Source organism: Leopardus geoffroyi, chromosome A2, assembly GCF_018350155.1.
Source record: "Leopardus geoffroyi isolate Oge1 chromosome A2, O.geoffroyi_Oge1_pat1.0, whole genome shotgun sequence".
NCBI classification, from domain to species: Eukaryota; Metazoa; Chordata; class Mammalia; order Carnivora; family Felidae; genus Leopardus; species Leopardus geoffroyi.
Window position 1 is genome coordinate 146,631,614 of NC_059331.1, and position 21,352 is coordinate 146,652,965.

General features: G+C 52.0%; 2 protein-coding genes across 6 annotated transcripts in view; both read left to right on the forward strand.

Annotated features, from left to right (window-relative positions):
* Positions 1–15,665, forward strand: part of KLHDC10 (kelch domain containing 10) — a 72,774-nt gene extending 57,109 nt beyond the window's left edge. For 2 of the 3 annotated variants that reach the window (XM_045495631.1, XM_045495633.1), the window contains exon 10: positions 124–5,250. In XM_045495631.1, the coding sequence (XP_045351587.1) occupies positions 124–333 (210 nt within the window). In that variant the 3' untranslated portion in view covers positions 334–5,250. Of the gene's footprint in view, positions 1–123; positions 5,251–15,434 lie in introns of those variants that run through there. The other variant, XM_045495632.1, reaches the window with a different exon arrangement.
* LOC123606860 (translation initiation factor IF-2-like) lies at positions 7,932–10,587 on the forward strand. 3 transcript variants are annotated; one of them, XM_045495634.1, is made up of 2 exons: positions 7,932–10,024; positions 10,388–10,587. In XM_045495634.1, exon 1 carries the CDS (start codon positions 8,227–8,229, stop codon positions 8,908–8,910), a length of 684 nt encoding a protein of 227 aa, XP_045351590.1. In that variant the 5' UTR covers positions 7,932–8,226; the 3' UTR covers positions 8,911–10,024; positions 10,388–10,587. The 3 variants fall into 3 exon arrangements, with proteins under 3 accessions (XP_045351590.1, XP_045351593.1, XP_045351592.1); XM_045495637.1 differs by having other exon boundaries at positions 10,422–10,587; XM_045495636.1 differs by having other exon boundaries at positions 7,942–10,024; positions 10,364–10,479.
* Positions 15,666–21,352: the final 5,687 nt, after the last annotated feature.

Consider the following 21,352-nt stretch of genomic DNA (forward strand, 5'->3'; position numbering starts at 1 on the left):
TTCTTTTTGTTTTGCCCCGTCTCCATTTGGCCTACTATGCATTTTGTCGCTGACTCTTCAGCCTAAGTTACCTGCTTCTCTCCCATTTGAATTTGTCCTCTTTTGACTGCCGTCTGTTCGTAGGCTGGTTGCATGTACATTCATGGAGGAGTGGTGAACATCCATGAAAACAAACGGACTGGGTCACTGTTTAAGATCTGGCTGGTGGTGCCGAGCCTGCTGGAACTGGCATGGGAGAAGCTGCTTGCAGCCTTCCCCAACCTAGCAAACCTCTCCCGCACACAGCTTCTGCACCTTGGACTCACACAGGGACTCATCGAGCGCTTGAAATGAGGATTTCTGGACTGTTCATTGATACTGGAAATGTTAATTTAAAGAGACTCCTTTATTTATGGGCAGTGTAGAATTGGTTACCCTGATCAAGGCCTTATTCAGAAAATACATCAGATGCCTTTCTGTAAATTGGTTTTAAGTTTATGGCAATCTCACTTTCCCTCGTGCTTCTTTCTTTGCTTCTCTCCCTCCTGCCTCAACACACACACATACTCACATACTCCCTCTTCCTGGATGGACTTGAGGGAAAGTCTGAAAGTACCTTAACAATGTTATGAATCATGATCAGATAAAGAATTTTTTAAAGGATCTCTGAAACTATGACCATGTCAGCCAGTGCTCCACAAATTAAAGCAGCATCATTGACAAAAACAAATAAAAATTTAAAAAATGTAAATCCAGCAACAACAACAACAACAAGAAGGCTGACCTTGAGAATTGTGCAGGTTACATGCCAACCTAGACGTCAAACTTACTGTTTTCCAAGACGCCTCTAATTGCGTGGCTGGATCTGATGGCAGCACCGGTTGACATCTTGCTGCATCGATACCCAAACCCATCCTTTGACTTTGGAGGAAAGTCAGGCGGCTCAGCAACTCTTGATCAGTGATTTCTTTCCACATTCTTCTGGTGCCAGCAATGGTTAGATTTGGCTGTCAAAAGGCTTGTGTGTGTGTGTTGTAGTTGTGCTGTTTATTGTTGCTCTTAGAAATTATGGCACCAAGAACGTTTCAAATCAAGGAATTGATGGTGGTCAAAGTTCTTTGTTCTGGGCAGTTTTGAAATTCCCTTGTGCTTATAACTGGTTTCAAGTATCTCTGACTTCTTCGTGGGGGGACTTGTAGACCCTAAATATGTGGCATAAATGCCATGGGGCGTAAAAGTAAGCTTGTGAGAGGCCAGAAAAGAGCAAGGCGGGGAGGGCTTCAGCTCCAGGCTGTGAGCTTTGACCATCATATTGGCCGTTTCCTTTTCAGAACTTGAACACTGGGCCATGCACCTGCCATTTTCTCAGGCAGTGGGTTTTATCTCTAGAAAGCCAACTGGCCCTTGATTTTTCCCTTAGCTTATTGCCTCTTTTTTGTCTGCTTTAATGTGCATGGTGCTGTGAGTAATTGTCTAGTTATTGGATAAAAGGTCTTGGGGGAAAAGCCACAGGCCATCCTTCCCAAAGAACTATTGTTTTCAAAACTAGCATGAGGAAGGAATGAAGCTGAAGATCATTAGCTTTTTGGTGTGACATTTTAGTTCTGGTTTGTTTTGTATTTTAACTCTAAAAAAAGGAGTGACCTGAATTTTCACTTCTTTGCCATCAGGCTGCTAGAGTAGTTGAGCAAGTCACTGAGATGTGAACATTTGGAAGTCCTCAGGTGTACGAAAGGTGCGGAAGGCATACAAGAAGGCACAGTGCTGATCATCCCGTTGGTCACCTCACAACAGGAGACTCAGACGGGAGATTTGGGACACATTTTTCCTTTAAGTGCCTCTTTTTCACTTAGCTTTTAAAGTTACTCTTCTTTTTTCCTTCATCCCAGAAGGGATCTCTTTAGCTCATGTGTGGATTTAAAATCACCTTTGAGTTATGGCTAAAAAGTCACCCTCCAGTGTTGAGTTCTGGGGAAGAGAAAACTGTGGTCTCTAGACTTGGACTCTTAACTTCCATGCCTTATTAGAACATCCCATCCATGTTGGGTTGAGTTCATGGAGCCCAAATTCTGCAAGGTCTTATGATACCACTCACCTGTGAGTTTGGGTCCTTTTGGGGGAATGATGGGTGTGGGGCAGAGGCAGGACAAGGAGCAACTCCTCTAGAGGTCTCACCCCCATCTTGCCATGACCAAGTCTGTTTGACATTTAACCTCTTACCGCCCACTGCTAAGCTTACTCCAGTGAGGAGCTCTCTCCAGAGCAAGTCAGGTTGAACAGCCCCATGAGTTCAAAACAAAGCTTTACTGCATGACTCCAGCCTGGTCTCTGGATATTCGGTGGACTATATCCAGTTAAATAAGCTGTGCGGTCTAGGGTGGTGAAAGGGTATTTGTCATGGATTTACGTAGGGACCAAAGCCTCAGTGCTCAGCCTCTGTGCTTACCCTTCCGTGCTCCTTGGGAAATAAGCAGGTCTCTAGCTTTGCTACACTGGAGAGCTAGAAAGAGAGTCTAGTTCAGTCCACACTTGCTAGCAAAAAGGATTTAAGCCTTCTGAGGGCAGTCTTCTTTGAGGTAGACTTTGGAGGCCTGACATCCAAGACCTTGTGTGTGACATTTTTATAAAAGTACATATCCTTGGTCTAAAGTGTCTTCTTTTCATATAACACTAGTGAAAACGATGTAGTGTGACCAGCTCTGAGTGCTATAGAACCACACATATGCACATGTTCTGGATGCCAAATGAGACTGTGTGTATGATGACTTAAATATAGATGAGCAGAATTTTATATAGGGGGTCCCTGACCATTCAGTATCCCTATAACCAGCACCCTGAATTCCTGACACTGTTACTTGGTTTAGGAAAGTTTATGCCTGCTGCTTCTCTGCCTCTTTGAGGTACTCCCTGCCATCTTACTGCAGTCCTGTAAATTTAAGTGCAATATATAGAAACACATATGGATATATACAGATTATATATAGGGTGTAACTATAAAGCAGGTAGACTACTTTTTTTTTTTTTTTTTTTTTTTGAATCTGCCTTGGAGAAAGCCAGCTCATTCCTGTAGAGTCAACTTATACCAAGAATTTGAGATGTGACCAGCTAGCGTAAGCCAACTCTTGGTCAATCTGGATTTTCAAGTCCTTTTGTTTTCTTACTCCAGTTCTTAAAGACTTCTTATTCCTTGGGTTTGTTAGAGTTGAGACTTTCCCCCAGTCATCTTTTGTACTATCTCATGTTTGCATATCTTACTACATTTCTTGCCCACGAAAAAAGGAAGTCTACCTGTAAGGAATTTCTAAATGGAGAATTAAAATCTAATATTTAATACTGTCAGCTTTCCCATGTACATACTAATTTATCTGTGAATATAAGACTTTATTAAACGAAGAAAATGATGCTTTCTTCATTTAATAAAATATTTTCCACATTCTGGAAAATCTTATTAACCAATATAGAATAGAATAAAATTTTCACTGTTCTTCAGGGGCCAAACTGAAATCCTTTCCACTGGCAGAATCTTTTTTCAGGGCCCTCGTGACATGGTGTAAAAATTTGCTCTAAATTATTCATGTCCATCACATAGCTAGATTTAAACATATGATGATAAACATTAACATTTCTAAGCAAAAGGTTTATTAACAGTGACCTTTGGTTACCCAGAGTAGCAAGAGTAAAGCACAGATAATTGAAACTCGTAGATAATCAGTGTTTCAACTTTTCTATCAAACAATTGATCCATTTACATTCTTCCTCCTCCTTACCCCTTTCCCACAAGCACCTCCTTTTCAGTGGAGTAGGGCTAATAAGTAGTTAGAAATGAAAACGAAGAGTCACGGAGGGCTAGAAACCAGCAAGCATATAGGCAGCCCTATTAGCTGTAATTATCAATTTGATGACAGCTGTTGAATGCTGAAATTAGGACCCACGGGTGGTAATCCTGAGTTGAGATGTTAATTCTTCACTCCTCTGCTTCGGCACAGTTTTCCTGCCCTGAGTTCTAGGCTGTCTCTCCTATAACCACCAAAGAACTCTTAGCACCTAGAGGAAGAAAAAGCTGCTGTGTGTGATGCAGAGGGAATCCCATCATTTGAACACATTTCTTTGGCTCTTGACAAATACTTGCTTTTCCTCTGTTCTTGCAGGAGCCTTATTTTTTCCTTTGGGAATACCTTTTCCAGCCATATAGCTTGGCATGTAGGAAAAGGTTGAATTACGCTGTAAGTCTGTGTTGGTCTTAATTCTGTAAAACCAGTTTGTTTTTATGTGGTCTTACAGATGTTTAGCAGGTGGCACCGTTACTATAAATTGTCTACCTGCCAGCACTCTGATGTAGCACAAGAAGCCGTTTTCCTTATTCTTCATTGTTCTGGCGTTGAGCTCCAGGACGGATGAGGGCTTACGGTCCCGTGATCACGAGCTCCAAAAACTGGTCACTGTTAGCTTAAAGTGCTTTGGTTCCTCAAATTCCTCGGGACTCTAGGTGCGTTGGCAGGGCCTGAGGCCGGCTTCATAGAGCTCTGTACCTCCCGTGTGTGCCGCCGCGGGTCGTGCCCAGTGATGCTGCTTCCCTTCTGAGGTCACTGGGTTTGGTGGGAAGCGACCTCTTCTCTTACCTGGTGTTACAAAAAGAAGTTCTGAGTTGTGCTTCAAAAGTGGTACCATCTTTTTAGTTGTAATTTTCATGATTTTATTTTTTTTCACTTTATAGAAGTTTTTGAAAGGCCCTGCTTAGTCAGTGCGCAGGGTGAGTCCGAGGCAGTCTCACCGAGCTGTAGTGATTGCTGTTTTACTAGTTGCACATTTAGAATACAAAGGAGGCATCAGAAACACACTGACTTTCTCTGAAGCCGCTTCCTTGTACACAGAGTCTGAGCAGGGACAGCGCCAGGCATTTCCCTGTAAAGGCACCTGCCGATGAGGATTTGACTGGAAGAACCTAAGCAAGAAAGGGGAACCTCTCACGCAGTCTCTGAGGGCAGGCCTGGGCTTGGCTCTTTGTACAGGGTGTGCTTAGGCCACACACGATGCTTGCCTTACTGTAAAGCTATTTGCCACAGTCCTGTTAAATAGTGTGGAAGTCCTTTTGCAGTCTGGTGTGCATGCCATATGATCAGGACAGCTTTTCCACCTTATTTGGTCTCCTACGAGCAAGTAGGAAAAATAGTGAATTTACCCTAAAATGTCCAATCTGTATTTATGTACCTTGTCAGTGTTTTGCTGTTGGTTTTCTAAAACAATCTGATCAATAAATCTTATCCAAATCTATTTGGCTCAAGGCTACCTTGATTGTGGGACAGTGATTTGCGTGTATGCGAGCTCACCCCTATGACGTAAGCATCAGTCTGCCCGCCTCCGCCACCCCTTTCCCACCCACCAGGGTGCACTTTTCTCTGTAATTAATATCTGTGAGTCATCTGCCTTCCACCGCCGCCTGCTGTGGGTCCCTCTCTCTGCTCACCATCTGGGACTCCTGGACCTACAACCGTCCCCTCAACAGAACGCTCTTCCCCTCAGGACACCAGCAAGGGAGCGAGTGACTGTGGGGCAGACCACACTCCCTTTTCCTGTCCCGTTCTGTATATTTCCCAAACTCCCACTAGCCAAGTCTGTACGGATGTCTCAAGGCTTTTCTGAAGAGTTGGAGGAGCTACAGGGAATTCAAAGGGAAGATGTGAATCTTTACATACAGAGTCACAACCGTCTCTGAGTCAAGGAAAAAACCCCAGGAGGAGCTGAGCCCTTCCCAGGGGGTCCTTTGGGGATGAAACCACAGTTCCTGGTTCTTGCCTCGGTCTTCCAGATGTTTCTTTCTCCAAAACCTCTGCTTTGTATCGCTTCACCCTCTGCTAGGATCCCTCTCCCAGCAGTGCTTTTCTTCAGGCTCTGAAGTCCGGTGTAGGTGTGGACACTCCCAAGTCTGGTCACTTTTAAGGTCTCTCATCCAGAATCGCACATATGCCTCTTAGTTTTCAGTGTTTCCATCGACAAACTGTTGGATCAAATATACCTTCCTGGGACAAGTAATCTTCGATATTCTGCCATAAATCGACCAGAGGAAAACATAACAATTTCTACCCCCTAATTTATAGGGCTTCCCAGCCCACGTTACAGTTAATACGCAGAGCACATTCATTACGCAGAGCATTCTCGTTTCCTTTGCTTTATTTCTCCTACGTCTTCTGAAGTATACTCCCCTGAGGCCCATCAGGGGCAAGAAGTGGACCCTGTGCCTTTTAGACTTTAGACCAGCCAGAGCTTTGAAATGAACTCTTGTTGGTATCTAATTCGGTTCTTAGTTAAGCCCCGTCTTAGCTTGGGTGGGAAGAGGTTTCAGTGGCTTAGTTGGTTTGGGTGGTTTTGTTCTTCCAGTTACACGTGTAAGATTCTAGTTTGTCAAAATGCTGTTACGAAGCTCTTATAACTGAACAGTAGGACCACAATTCTCTTGCAGTTAATCTTTGGTAGTAATTGCTTGATGGGAGACGACACTGGTAAAACCATCCAGTTTCCATACTTACCTTCAGATAAGAGGCCCAGCTTCTAGACCAGCGCAAAACCAATGGTTTCCTGCGGTGATGGAAATGTTCTATATTTGCGCTGTCCAGTATGTGGTAGCCACTGGCTATTCAGCACTTCAGATGTGGTTAGTGTGACCGAAGAACTACAATTTTCATTCCATTTAATTTTCATTTCTGTAAGTATAAGCTGTTACGCGTAGCTAGCGGCTACCTCAGTACAGTGCTGGAAGGAGATGGCCTGGAGAGCTGGAGAACCAAGGCTTGGTTAGCTCTTGGCTCTCAGCTCAGTCCTTGTTATTGTGTGGCTGCAATAATGTGTGAGGTGCTTTGAAGCATGCCTGGGGTATTTACCGTTCTCGCTCTCTATAGTTGATGGTACAGGAAATGAAGACGAAGTATTTGCTAAAAGTTACAAAATTAACCAATAAAGAAAGTAAGAGGACGAGACAAGGGAAGTGGGGTGACATAGGTGAGAGCTAAATCCTCATGTTCCATGGCAGGAAGGTAATATACAGAATGTCTCAAATTAAGCACTAACCAGGAAAGCATATTGACTAGAGGCGTAAAGGAAGGTATCAGAAAACACAAACAAAAACAGCCAAAAGAGCTAACAGTGGTAAGGTGGCCCGGGAGATGTAGAGGGCCACAGCAGGGACTGCTGGCTTTTTCAAGTATGTTCACGGTTTTTGTTCGTTTTTTTTTCCCCCCTTTTCTCTCCTTTATAAACCAGAACCCTTCATGACTCTTTCGATTTAGCCCTTTTTCAGGATACTGTGAATCTGGGTCCGTTCTGACCAAATCAGGCTGTAAAAAATTGGGTGATTCAAAAGGCAGGGCTGGAGTATTAGTATTTTTAAGTTCTTCATTGATTAAGAGGTAGCCTGACTGGAAATCTTCGATTTAAAAGCCAATCATGGAAGCTGGTAGGAGAAAAAAAAAATTCAGGAGAGGGAAAGAAAAAAAAAAAAAGTCTCAAATTTAATTGTTGCCCGAAGACCATTCCTCACCATCCTGTCCCTTCATAAAATCAAGCAAGATAATACATTATTTTAGAGCCTTTTTCTGTCATCCACTCCACAGTGAGGGGAGGGGAGGTGGAAGGCTTCTGAGCGATACACAAAGCAGACCCCGCAAACCCACCCATCCTGCACAGGCCTTGGGGTCTGGCCTCGAAGTCTCCGGTGGAAGAGGGAGACACTTTTCTCAAATCCTCAAACACACGAGTGTGTCTGAGTGCCTTTCCAATGGTCCGCCTAACAGGAGGGCCTCCGCAGCTCTCCTAGGAAGGAAGGCGCCGAGCTCAGCTCAGGCAGACCGGGCAGTGACCAGCCCAGGGCTGCGAAGGAGAGAAGGACAGAGACAGCTGGGAGCTCCGGCCACTTGCTATTTCAGGAGCCCGCACCCGGCCTGGAGCTGTAGGGTGGCTGTGCCCATGGCAGCTGTGCAAAGAGAAAGCCGCTGTTAGTCCGCGTCACCTTAGACCACACCGGTCAGTTCGTCCCTCTTGCACCTTCCACCGAAAGCTGCCCGGCTACTGGAGCCGAGGTGGCTCTCCCTGCGACCGCCAAGGATGTCTACAAGAGCTCCTCCACTTGAAGTGAGTGAACTTACTTGCTCTGGCCTCCGCCAGGCATCTGGGGTCTCATTTACTCCCTGAGCCTCACCCTGGAGGAAAAGGTAGAGAGCGTGCACTGCAACAGCCAAGATCAGATCGTGGCTCAGGATGCTGGCAACTGCCCTTCCCCCCCCCAAAGGAAGAGGCCCACTTGCCACCCACAGAGAGGTGATCCGTAAGAACGGTAACTCGGCCGTTGCGCGGAGTGACATGTGCCTAGGGGTGCATCGGAGGCGTCCAGGACTGGAACTCCAGCCCTGCTCCCCCCACCGCCAACCTCACCACCTCGGAGCCCACCCAGCCTGTGCCTCCTTCAAGCGCCAGCCGCGCCTTTCCCTGCTTCGTTTCTCCCCACCAAAGCGGTACTGGAATGTTAAGCCTGGAGGGCTGACCCCCACTTGGTGGCAAGCCAAGCGCAGTGACGTGCCTGCAGAGAGAGTTACCCAGATCCGCAAAGCCCGGAGAAGAGGTGGCCTTGCCTGCAATCCCCCGCCCCAGAACGGTCGCCCTCCGGGGCCCTGGAGCCCTGGGCTGGCGGCGAGGGTGGCCCGGCCGCCGCCGCCTCCCCCGCACGAGCGAGGCCCGCAGCCGGTTTCTCCCCGCTGCGGCGCGCCGGCCTCGGGCCCGCGACCTCGCGTCCCGGGGCTTCTCTGCCTCCCCCTGGCGGGCAGCGGCAGCCGGCGGAGCTCGGCCGGGAGGGGGCGCCCGACCCCCGGCCCGAAGGCGGGAGCGCGCGGTGCGCAGGCCGGGGTCGGCGCCAGCGCGCGCCCGCTCGGACCGCTCACTAACTGAGCACCTAGTGCGCGCCCGCGCGGGGCCGGGAGCCGGCCGGGCCAGGCGGCGGGGAGTAAGCCTGCCTTCAGGGAGCTTCCATGGGAGGCGGGGAGCGGGGAGACAGCTGCTGTGAAGAAGCACGAGCGGCCGGACACGGACAAGTTAGGGAGAGCCTCCCCGAGGATGCAATGACTGCGCGCCAGGAGCTAGAAAGCACTTGAGGGAGAATGCCACTACATCAAGGGGCCAGAGCATTCCAAAGACAAAAACCCGGCCCCTGGCGTCTTCTGGAAGGGGAAGAAGCCGCGGAGCGGGAGGACGGGAACCCGGGAGGGTAGGCCAGGGAAGCAAGGAGAGGCTGGCTAGGCAGATGATGGAAGAGCCGGGCAAAGCGTCTGGTTTTCATTCTAAGATCAACTGGAAGCTGGAAGGCAGAGAGAGGACGAACCGATCCCCCCCGCTGCCGAGGGAGGGTGCCAGAGGAAGCAGGGCCCTCGGTTGGGAGGCCACGGCAGCGGTGCGGGCAGGATGAGGGTGCTTTGGGCCAGGTCACAGAGCGGGGCTGGACGTCGGCTCCCATCGCTCCCCCACCTTCCGCCGGGCGCCCTGGTGTCGTGACCGACCGACCACCGCCGAGCAGAGGCCGGCGAGCCCGGGCGGCACGACAAAGGCTCCGCCAACACCCCGCACCGGCGGGGAGGAAGCCGGGGCAGGCAGAGCGCAGGCGGACGTGGAGCCCGGGGCGGGGGGTGCGGAGTAGCCTCCAGACCCCTCTCCACTAATCTCAGGGCGCGGAGCCGCCGTCCGCGGCCCACGCCTAGTTGGAGAGCCTACTTGGAGAGCCTCTCGGAGGAAGAGCGGGGAACCGCTCCGAACCGGAATGATCTGGTTTAGAGCGGCTGCCTTCCCCTCCTCCCTCCCTCTCCCCCCGCCGCCCGCCCTCCCCTTCAGCGACTGGCTGGTTTTTGCCGCAGTCCCTGACCAAGGTAAACAGAAGAGGGAAGTGGGAAGAATGCTTCGTTTCCATGGCAACCCAGAGGGCAGTCGGTGCGGCTCTCTTGGATGTGCTTCAGGGGAAGAAAAGGCTCACTGGAAAAGCAACAGGGAGACCGGCCCCTTCCACAGACGCACGGTGGGGGATTGTTCTGGAACGCGGTGTGGGCCTGGATGGAGGGAGGAGCGGGGGAGAGGAGTCAGGCACCATCCGTGCAGTGGCAGATGAGCGGGGAGGGCCAGGGACACACCAAAAAAGCAACCGCACATGCTGTTGTGACAGCTGTCCGTCAGTGGCTCCATCCCCACACCTAGGGGGCAGAAAACAGGGATGGCGGAGATCTCAGAGCCTCCCCAAGTGTGCACCTGGCTGTCCCTTTCCAGAAAAATCCTTCCGTGGGGCAGCTCAGCCGGAGGGCAGCCACAGAGGCTGGATCCAGAGCCTCAAGGCCATAGATAGGTTTTGTCTGAAACAGAGAAACCCACCGTTCTCCAGCTGCAGAGTGAGCTGGAGGTGCCCACCCTCCCCCCTCCAGGGGACAGGTGCTTTCCATTTGTCACCATGTCACTCCAGCTGCTGACCACAACTCCTGCACGCTGAGGGCATCAGAAACCTCTTCTGGTTTCCAGGCTTCATAAGAGATTCGTCAGAAACTGGCTCCACCTCAGGCATGGGCCTTCCTGGCTTGGGGCGGGGGCGGGGGCGGGGGTGGGGTGGGGGGTTCACTGTTCGGCTTTCACCTGTGTAGGCAGAAATGGGAGAAAACCTGGGACAGAAGGAGGTGGGAGGCAGTAAGCTTCCTGCCCCCGCAAAGCAGAAAGATCGTGGATGCTTTGTGGGAAGCTGGAGGGAGGTGCCTCAGTTTCCCGGGGCAGATGCATCGAGAACCCTGGCAGCGGGACTACAGGCCTGGGAAGTGCTCACTTACACGTCGTGCAGTCCACACCCTTCTCCTTGAGTGGGCCCTTAGACGCTGTGGTCTGCCTGGAAGACGCCTTCAGGACAGGACCCAGGGCTGGGAGGGAACACCTGCAGAGAACAGGATCGACAGACTTGCTTTTCCCTTGCAAAACACCCCAAAATGCCAGGTTTACTCAGCTCTTTCCATGGCTCATGGATTCCAAATTTCTGTGACCTTAACTCCTGCCGCTGCCCCTTTGCTCGTTCTATTCCAGCTCCCCTTTGCTGTTCCTTGACCAGTCAGGTTTCCATGCCAGGTCCATGGCACTGGCTGTGCCCTGGAAAGCTCTTTCTCCAGCATCCACATGGCCAATCTCTCGCCTTCAGTTCTTTATTCAAATGTCATCTCGAGGCAGGGCCAGGGTGAGGTAAATGAGGCAACACGGTCTTCCCTGACCCTTGGTTTAAAATTGTATGTTTCCAGGGGCTCCTGAGTGGCTCGGTCACTTAAACGTCCAACTTCGGCTCAGGTCATGATCTCGCAGTTCATGGGTTCGAGCCCCGCGTCGGGCTCTGTGCTGACAGTTCAGAGCCTGGAGCCTGCTTCAGATTCTGTGTCTCCCTCTCTCTCTCTGCCTCTCCCCTGCTCGCCCTTTGTCTCTCGCTCTCAAAAATAAATAAAACATTAAAAAAATATTTTAAAAATTGTGTATTTCCACCCCTGCTAGATCTCCCTTATCCTCTTCACACCCTGTCACTTGTCATTTATCTTGTTTATTGTCTGACTGCCTCTGTTAGAATGGAAGTGCCAGGAGGGCAGGCATTGTCTCTGTCATGCACCAGGAGGTCTCCACCACTGCAGGAGGTGCATTGGGAGGGGACGTGGGGATGGTGGTGCAGAGAAGGGGGGAAGGGACCACCGCTTAGAACCACACTGGCTCTTGTGTCAAGGAGCCTCGACACCTGCGACCAGGGGCTCCTGTCCCTCTGCCTCAGGAGGCTACCGCTGTGCCTCTCCTCGGCGCAAAGTCTCCTGTAGCCAACTGGCAACAGCAGGTTCTAACAATCCGTCAGGCAAACCCCCCACTTGCAGTGTGTCACCTTCAATTTCCTGCCTGCCTGCCTCTTTCCTGATTGACCTGATAAAATTCGGGACAGCTTTTATTGCTTTTGGCAAAAAACTGCCGTTAAGATTTACAGAGCCAAAAGCCGGTACAATGTAATCTTCAGAGTAATTTACACAGTGAGTTTCAAAAGATGAAAAGTTAGCATTTCAGAGGTAATTTCATAAAAGGGATTATCAGATTAATCACCGTGTCAATTTAATAGTGGTGTCTCCAATAATTAATTAGCTTTCTCGGGAGTCAGCAATGCAAAAAGGGACTCTAAGAGGAATAGAAATGGCTGTGTCAGACAGTAAGTGTGTTTTGGGCGATAGATCTTGAGACACTTCGCCTCGGAATTGCCTCCGCGGAATGTCTGGCATATGGGTTCTGCGGCTAGAGACGTCCTAAGAGAAGAAAAGCGCTTGGGAGCGCCCAAGTCTCCGGCAGACCTTTTGGATGTGCCGGGCTGAAGCTTGGCTGCACCTGCCGAGTGAAGGCCACCCTGCCACGTGTTGCATCGTCCCGTGACACCTGGAAAATGTGTCTAACCCCGCCGTGCGTTGACAGGCTGCTCTAGATGGGGAGAGCCAGGTGTGAGTTGCAGCCTGCTTGTGAAATCACCCGTGAGAATTCCGAGCTGGAATACCGCCAGGGACACACGCAGTCTGAACAGCGACATAGCCATGTGGCGCTCAGTCGGCTGCCACAGGTCAGGGCAAGGCTGTGTCTTCAGTGGGTAACGGGTCCCCCCCCCCTGCCCCCTGCCACCTCCTAAAACGTAGGTTGCAGTCCTAACCCCCTGGTATCTCAGAATGTGATCGTATTCAGAGACGGGGTCTTTTCAGAGGTAATCGAGTTCAAATGAGGTCATTAGGACGGGTCCCCATCCAGTATGACTGGTGTCTCTATAACAAGAGGGTATCTGAGAACAGACACGTGTAGGGAGGACAGCACGTGAGCACGGAGGCGGAGAATGGGGTGATGCATCTGTAAGACCAGAGATTGACAGCCAACCACCGGAGCTGGGGGAGAAGCAGGGAATGGACCCCCCCCTCGCCGGCCCCAGAAGGAACCGGTCCTGCCTTGACCTCGGACTTCGAGCCTCCACCACTGTGTGCGAATACGTTCCTCGTGGTTGAAGCGTCTCAGTTTGTGGTACTTTGTTGAGGCTGAATTGGGAAACTAGCTCGGGGGGTGGGGGGGGGCATCGTGGAGACTTGGGTGTCATCGTTCTTAATAATTGTATTTCTGTGTGTTTTTAAGAGACTTCATCTTTTTTTTTTTTTTTTTTTTTTTTTTTAGCAGTTTTAGGTTCATAGCAAAATTGAGAAGGTCCAGAGATTTTCCCATGTGCCTCCCCTCCCCCACCCCAGCCTTCCCCTCCAACAACATCCAGCATCAGAGCTGTACCTTGGTGGCGACTGATGAACCCACATGGACACGTGGTTATCACCCAGAGTCCGTGGTTTACCTTGGGGTCCACTCTCGGTGGGGCCCATTCTGTGGGTTTGGACTGATGATGAGTAATGACACGTATCCACCATTGTACGGTCTCATACACGGTGTTCTCACCGCCCTAAAAATGTTCCACCTATCCCCCCCCCCCAACCCCTGGCAACACCTGATCTTTTTTTACTGTCTCTGTAGTTTTGCCTTTTCCAGAACGTCACGTAGTTGGAATCACACGTTATGTAGCCCTGTCAGCTTGGTTTCTTTCACTTAATGATACGCATTCAGGTTTCTTCCATGTCTTTTGATGGTTTGAGAGCTCACTTCTTTTTAGTGCTGAATAATAGTCCATTGTCTGAAGGTACCCCGATTTGTCCCTTTCCTGTATTTTCTTCTTTAAAAGATCATTTTTAAAACACCAGCTCAGGACAGAATATAAAGACACGACAAATCCAGGTAGTACGTATAAGAGTATTCTCAATACTTTCTCTTAAAGAATTAGAGACTCGGGGCCTTTCTCTTGGGGTTGCTGACCAGATAGGCTGCGAGCCTGAAGCTGTGGGGGCCAGCGGCCTCTGTTGGAGGAGAGCCTGCCCTGAAGAGAACAAGCCGGAAGGCCCGGGGGGGCCCTGATGCCGCGGGTGCGCCTGGACCCAGCTGGCCGGGGCACTTTAGTTACATGAGCTTTAAACAGTACATGGCTTTGGGTCTCAGTGATTCTACTTAGAATGTGATCTTCTGGGCCTTGCCTTCCTCCTTTCTCACATGAGGAAATCTAGGGCGCCTGGGTGGCCCAGTCGGTTAAGCACCGGACTTCAGCTCAGGTCATGATCTCACGGTTTGTGGGTTCGAGCCCCGCGTGGGACTCTGTGCTGACAGCTCGGAGCCTGGATCCTGCTTCGGATTCTGTGCCTCCCTCTCTCTCTGCCCCTCCCCCGCTCACACTCTGTCTCTCTCTCTCTCTCTCTCTCAAAAATAAACATTAAAAAAATTTTTTTAAATGAGAAAACCTGCCCTCAAAAGTTGTGAAGATGAGACATAAGAAGAAACTCAGGGTGACCTGGAAAGTGCCAGAATATCCACAGCTCCGTGGTTAGATACTTCCTGAGCAACTGACACCACACTTAACAGCCTGGAAGAAGCTCTGGTCCCAGACTCAGGATCCCCCCACCCCCACCCAGGTGCCACTCACTGGCCCTGTTCACCCTGAAAGCCCCTTGTTGACCTTACGAGGGTGTCTCTCTGGGGTCTGACTTCAGAGGTCACCCTTCAGGGAGGTAGCTTCTTCCCACTGCACTCGGGCCACACCAACCTTTGCGGTCTGGGCTGCTCCTGGGAGGATGATGGCCAGTTCTTTCAGAAAGGGCACTAAAGACCAAGATGACAATGACCCCCGGGGCCTGCTTGTGGTGCCTAACCCTTTGAACCGGGCAAAGCTTCCATGGCTATGAAAGAAGCTTCTATGGGCTTCCACAGGCTGTGGAAAAGGAGTCTGAGGAGGGGAGTGGGGTAAGAGGGGGAGCCAGCCAAGTGGCTCAAGGCTGAAAATATATCCTTCGATGGGGAGGTTTACCTCAGACTGCTTCCTCTTCCTTGTCTCTCTTGGGGAGGAAGAGCCTGAGCCCCTTCCTCACGGCACTTCAGAGCACAGAGCCTGAGCCCCAGGCTCCAGGTTCAACCCTGCCTACTGTGGTGGAGTCCTTCCCGCTCCCCTTTGCCTCTTTTTCCCAGGGACACACCAGATGGGGTAAGGGCTAGTCGGCCATTGCCAGAGGAAGCTATGTGGGAATTTAAGGGCTGCCTCCCAGGTCTACACCCTGAAGCTCCCTCTCAGTGGCTCCTTGAAAAAGGGAGACCCAGCCTGAACCACCAGCACTCTTCTCTCTCAACTGTCACCTGCTGGGCACCTTGCCCCCTCTGTCTTTCCTTCATAGATTTGAGTTTAGGTTCTCCCCATGAGAGCAAGATGGCCCCAGGAAGAGGTCTGGTAAGTCCTACACTTGGACCTGGAGGAGGAATTCAACCAATTTTCTTATCTTTTCAACCAGTGTAATTTATTTCCTGCTCTTAGGCTTTTCCACGTTTCTTCACAGGGAGCCCTCTGTGGTGCCTTGAACTGTCAACCCTTCCCGAAGATGCCATGTTGGAATTGTGGGCCTGGAATAGGGAAGACAGGAGGGCTGGTTTGGGGTGGGGGCAGTGGGATGCAGGAAGCAGGTGATATATTAGATACAAGCTGTTTGGGGGGCGCAAATTTTCTTATTTGGGGAAATAAATTTTTTGTCAACTTGGATCCTAAAATGGCATAATCGCTCACTCTTCCCCAGGAGGGAAGTCAAGCCCAGATGGTGTGATCCATTTCCCAGGCACTCTGGCAAGGTCACTGGAAGGGCCAGCTGGCGGCTTTCTTGTTATTGTAGAGTTATTTTATTCTTTAACATTTTACTGATTAAAGTCCTTGAATCTCAAGAGACCAGATGGAAGCCAAATAATATAGCTCTTTTGGTTTCCTTTTAATGAGATCAGGGTTGGGAGAGGACTTGGGCACGACAGAGATGGAGAAGCCGTCTGCTGGGTGCCCTGGGACTGGTTGCCCAGAGGGCTGGGTGAGCTGTGATTTCTTTCATCCTCTTCCCTGCAGGGATTCTTGTCAGTCTCTATTTTCCAGAAGACTCTCCTAATGGTTTCTGTAGGACTTTGTGCTTCACAGGCTTCAATTAAAATTTGACTCAGCTTGGGAGGTGGGGAGACTAAGAAGCCTGCCAAGACTTTGGACCCTTAAAGCCCCCAAATCCTCTTGCTCCATGGGGGGCTGGGGGCCACTTGGCCTACGAGTATGGTGGGGGCTCTGAGGATGTGCTGCCCCCTCCCCTCGATCCTGCTGCCTGGGAGCTAAGGTGCAGGCTCAGGTCTGGCGTCCTCTGGATAAGCTTTGAGCAGCCCAACAGCAGTGCTCCCCATTCTGTGGGGATGGAAGGGCCTGAGCCCATCCAACCTAGCTCTCAACCACGTGGATGCAAGATGGCCACCGGCTGGGCTGCCTCAGCTGCACCCAGCTCAGCTCTGGGTCTGCCAGGAGCTGGCCCACCCTCACATTCATGTCGTGAAGGGGGTGAGGGAGGGCAGGCGGCCCAGGCAGGTCACCTCAGCCAGGGGTGGGTGCTGAGGAGACAGGGCCTTGCAGAGAGGGGCACACCACATCTCCAGTAACCGCCACGGGCCTCTTGAGAGTCTGTTAGTACAGAGCCTGATGCGGGGCTTGAACTCACAAGCTGTGAGATCATGTCCTGAGCTGAAGTTGGACGCTCAACCAACTGAGTCTCTCTGGACCGTCTCTAAGCTGTCACCATTTTAGTTAGCAAGCAGTTCAGCACCGGCTGTGTACGGAACCCCACGGTAGACCCTGGTGAGCAAAAAGGAAACAAAAGAAACAGGAACTGTGTTCTGTTTCTCAAGGATATTCTAAAAAGGTCAGGAAACACAAATATACTGACAAAATGGCCTGAGGACTAAACCACCCCAGCGGCTGTTCATACATATTTATGGTACATAAACCATGAGGTTTCAAACGCTGAGGCAGAGGGGGCAAATCAGAGGTGACGTGAAAAGTTCAATACCACTCGGGGCACCTGGGTGGCTCAGTTGGTTAAGCGTCTGGCTCCTGGTTTTGGCTCAGGTTACGATCTCACGGTTTGTGAGTTCGAGCCCCGCATCGGGCTCTGTGCTGACAGCGCGGGGCCTGTTTGGGATGCTCTCTCTCCCTCTCTCTCTGCCCCTCCCACTCTCTCAAAATCCATGAATAAACTTTTAAAAAGTAAAATTAAAAATGTTTTAAGTTCAAAAACACGCGCATGCAGGGGATGACTGTGACCCAGGGAGGCATCTGCTACCAAGTGTGAAGATGGGCCAACCTTCACACGTCCTCGCACCTCAGCGGGTGTGAAGGAAGCCTGCCCACACCGCGCTCCCTCCAGGTGGGGGATTCCTGTGCACTCCTCAGTCATCGCCTCACGCTGGTCGGGCTGCGCGGGAAGGTGAAGGCCTCTGGCTATTGTTCCTTTACCAGCTCTGCCGTGGAAGAACCTCTTACGTCTCAGCTGAGATGTATTGATCTCATTTTTGCAGACAGAGAAAATGGATACAGGGAAGGGCAGCGATCAGCCGCAGGTGAGAGCGGCGAGGCCCTGAGCACATTAAGAGTTCAATAAATTTGCTGACTGACGTTGAAGGCGGGGAAATGACACCGAAGTCTTGTAGCCAGATCCCTTCTTCTGAGGCCTTGTGTGGCGGTCAGGCAGTGGCGACAGAGGCCAGGGCGAGACCGGCCTGGCGCTTCCCTCTCTTAGGTCTGGCCAAGCAGGGCAGGGACCTTCAGCTTTCCGGACACACGTCAGTGCCCCCCACTCTTCTCCCCAACCAGGGCAGAGGAGCTTCTCAGGAGAGGAGCCAACGCAAGTGACCACGCGGGTGTAAGAGACCCCCTCCTCCTCAGCAGCCACAGGTACAGTTTTGGAAAGGCCGACATCCGGCCTGTGACACCCCCGAGTAACCCCGTGGATACAGAGAGAAGCCAGTGGAGCTGGTGCCTGAATAGCCACAGGGACCTTCAGGAGGAGAGGCCGTTGTTTCCCTACCTCCCTCTCCCGGGCAGCAGCCTAGTTAGAGGGCAGAGGTTAGGAACAGAAGCTCCTTCCAGGCCTGCAGCTGGGGCTGCTGCAGCTTCCTGGAGAAGGGGGGCTTCCTAGTGCCCTTTCTTGCTTAATGTTTATTTATTTTTGAGGGAGAGGGAGACACAGAATCTGAAGCAGGCTCTAGGCTCTGAGCTGTCAGCACAGCCCGACGTGGGGCTCGAACTCACTGACCGCCACATCATGACCTGAGGGGAAGCCGGAAGCTTAACTGACTGAGCCACCCAGGCCTCCCTTCCTAGTGCCTTTTCTGAGGCAGGCTCCCTCGTACCCACGGCCACCCCTCTCAGGGCCCATGTCGGGGAGGGAGAAGCGGTCGACTCTGAAAAGAGCCTTCTAGAAACTCGGGCCACAGTGGGGACCCAGGTGCCTTCAGGATGAAGGCCTGAGCCACTGGCAGCCCTGCGGCCTACGGCGGGGATGAAAACCACTTGATTTCTTTGGCCCTCGGCCCCGCACGGCACAGGGAAGCTGGTGGTCACCGGCCTGGGCGTCCCGGCCTGGCAGGGAGGCAGGGACAGCATCTGTCCTGGCCGGGAGGGCCTCCCGCCGGCACAGGCAGGGCGCCCTTCCCTCCTGCGGTGCGGGGCCCGCCGCGTGCGACGACGGTCGGGCGGCCCCGCTTTGTCCTCCCGCCGCGGGGGGTGGGGGGATGGGGGTGGTGGCGGCGCCGGGACCGGCAGGGCCCCCGCAGGCACAGATACCAGCGCCCTCTGGATTCACGCCAGGAGCAGGTGGCCATCAGATCCCCGGCTCCGGCCCCCACCCCGCGAGGCCCCCGCAGGAAAGCTGGCACCTTTCCCGGCGCCAGCTGCGCCGCCTGGCACCGAGTCCGCACCCAGGGGAGCCCGCGGCGCGCGCCGCTGCCCGGGGACTGGATGCGTGACTCACGCCCGCTCGCTAATCGCTCCCCTCTCCTCCGCCTCGCGTCTCGCACAACCTTCTTTCCCCCGGAGACAAGCGTGCCCATCTGACACCCCGCCCGCCCCGCTCCCCGTGACACATTCATCTGCCCTTGCGCCTGCCCCGGCTCAGCGCGACTCCCACACGGCCGATCCTCCCCGGGCCCGCGGCCTCCCGCTCCCGCTTCCACCAGGAGGGCGTGCCTGGCCTCTACCCTGGCCAGTGCCCTCGGGGCGAGCCCTCAGCACCTACCTGGCAGGTGCGCCGCGTCCCGCCCTTACCTCTCTGCCCACCTCCGCACCAAGGCCGCGGATGCCCAGCCTGGAGGCATCTGTGGAGAGGAAGTAAGTATCAGAGCGCAGTGGCCAAGCTCTTCAAGCCACCATTCAGCTCCCGAGGACTCGTGGCACATCCCCTAGAAGGAACCAAGGACGGAGAGCCTCCTGGTTTTGTCTGCTTTGACCATACAGGCCGGAGGAAGAATCTAGCCCAAGTAGGAGCTGGGAGGTCCCAGGAGTGTCAACGATGCCTTGTGGCCTGGCACCACAGAGCCGGCCTGATGGGGACAAACGACTACCTCCTGCGGCACCGTGGAGTCTGAAGGCCGGACTTCTACAGTGGCCCAGGCAGGACCCTGGGCAGGGGCAGGCCCTCTTTGGGCTTCTGGGTCTTCTGTACAATGAGACGGTCCAGCTGCTTGATCCCCAAGGCCACTTCCAGGCTTTCTAAGCTACGACAAGGAAACACATCTCACCCCAAAACTGAAGCGGCCCCCAAAGCCAACACTACTTGCATGTGGTGTTTCACACAATCTAAAGAGCTCCTTGGGGCGCTCGGGGGCTCAGTCAGTTGATCTGACTCTTGATTTCGCCTCAGGTCACAATCTCACGGCTCATGGGATTGAGCCCCACATCAGGCTTTTTGCCGACAGTGCAGCCTCTGCTTGGGATTCTCTCTCCCTCCCCGCTCACACACTCTCTTTCAAAATAAACAAACTTAAAAAAGATACACACACACACACACACACACACTCTTTCTTTTACTAGGCTAAACACAGAACTGGTGTCACAGGACTGCCACCTGGACAGCCACCCAGGACCCCACACTTAGAAGGGCCTTGTGATTGGTTTAATGCTCTGTTGTGGCTGTCTTGAAATTCTTGGTAATTTTTAACAAGAGACCCCACATTTTCATTTATTTTTTTTTATTTTTTTTATTTTGAGAGAGACAGAGACAGAGAGCACTTGGGCAGAGGAGGGGCAGAGAGAGAGAATCCCAAGCAGGCTCCATGATGTCAGCGCAGAGCCCATCGCGGGGCTTGAACCTGTGAACTTGAGATCATGACCTACGCCAAAATCAAGAGTCAGGCCAACTGATCCACCCAGGCCTGTCCCCCCCCCCCCCCACCCAATTTTAATTTTGCACTGGGTCCCACAGATTATGTAGCTGGTGCTGGCTAAAAATACTTAGAATGTTAAGCAGAAGCATTGTAGATGTCCCTGCAATGTTTTGCTCCAGATCTTGGCATCTGGAACACAGAAATGTTGAACATTTCCTTATCTTCAGTGCCTGGGGACCAGGGAGAGGGTTAGGAAACCCTTGGTGAGTTACACCATTCCAGGGGACAATGGACTCTGTACCATGTTCACGGCCCTTGGAGGCAGGCACAGCCAAGGCTCTGTGGGTTTGTATAGACATCTCCTCAGTGACAGACTGCTGCTGCTGTCCAACATCCAACCCCTCCCCTTCGTCTGTAGTGCTAGGATTATTAGCTGGCCATGGCCATGATCATGGCAGACAAAACCTACTTTCCTCAGATTCCCCTGCAGCTTGATGTGTCCCTGTGATTAAGGGCTGGCCAACAGGATATGCCTGGAAGTACCTGCCGCTATGCAGGAGACGTTCTTAAAAACCAGTTGGTGGGTGTCCTTTCTTCTAAGTTGTATTTTTGAGCAGAGAAGTTTTCAATCTTTAGACTGAGCTCTGGAGTCAGAAGAATATATGCCATTTGTTATTATCATTTCATAATGGAAATTCACATAAGAGCGAATCGGCGCCCCATTGCCCATTAACGTGCAGTTTTTTTTTTTAATTTTTTAATGTTTATTTATTTTTGAAGGAGAGAGAGAGGGAGAGAGAGGGTGAGTGGGGGAGGGGCAGAGAGAGACGGAGACACAGAATCTGAAACAGGCTCCAGGCTCCGAGCTGTCCGCACAGAGCCCGACGCGGGGCTCGAACTCACCGACTGCGAGATCATGACCTGAGCCGAAGTCGGACGCTTAACCGACTGAGCCACCCAGGCGCCCCAATGTGCAGTTCTTAACACAGGACGATGACGCAGGCGTCCCATCTCTAAAGGGGGGCGCTGGTGGGGGTAAGTAAAGTCTCACGTATGTGCAATGAAGAAGAGCTGAGCGGGG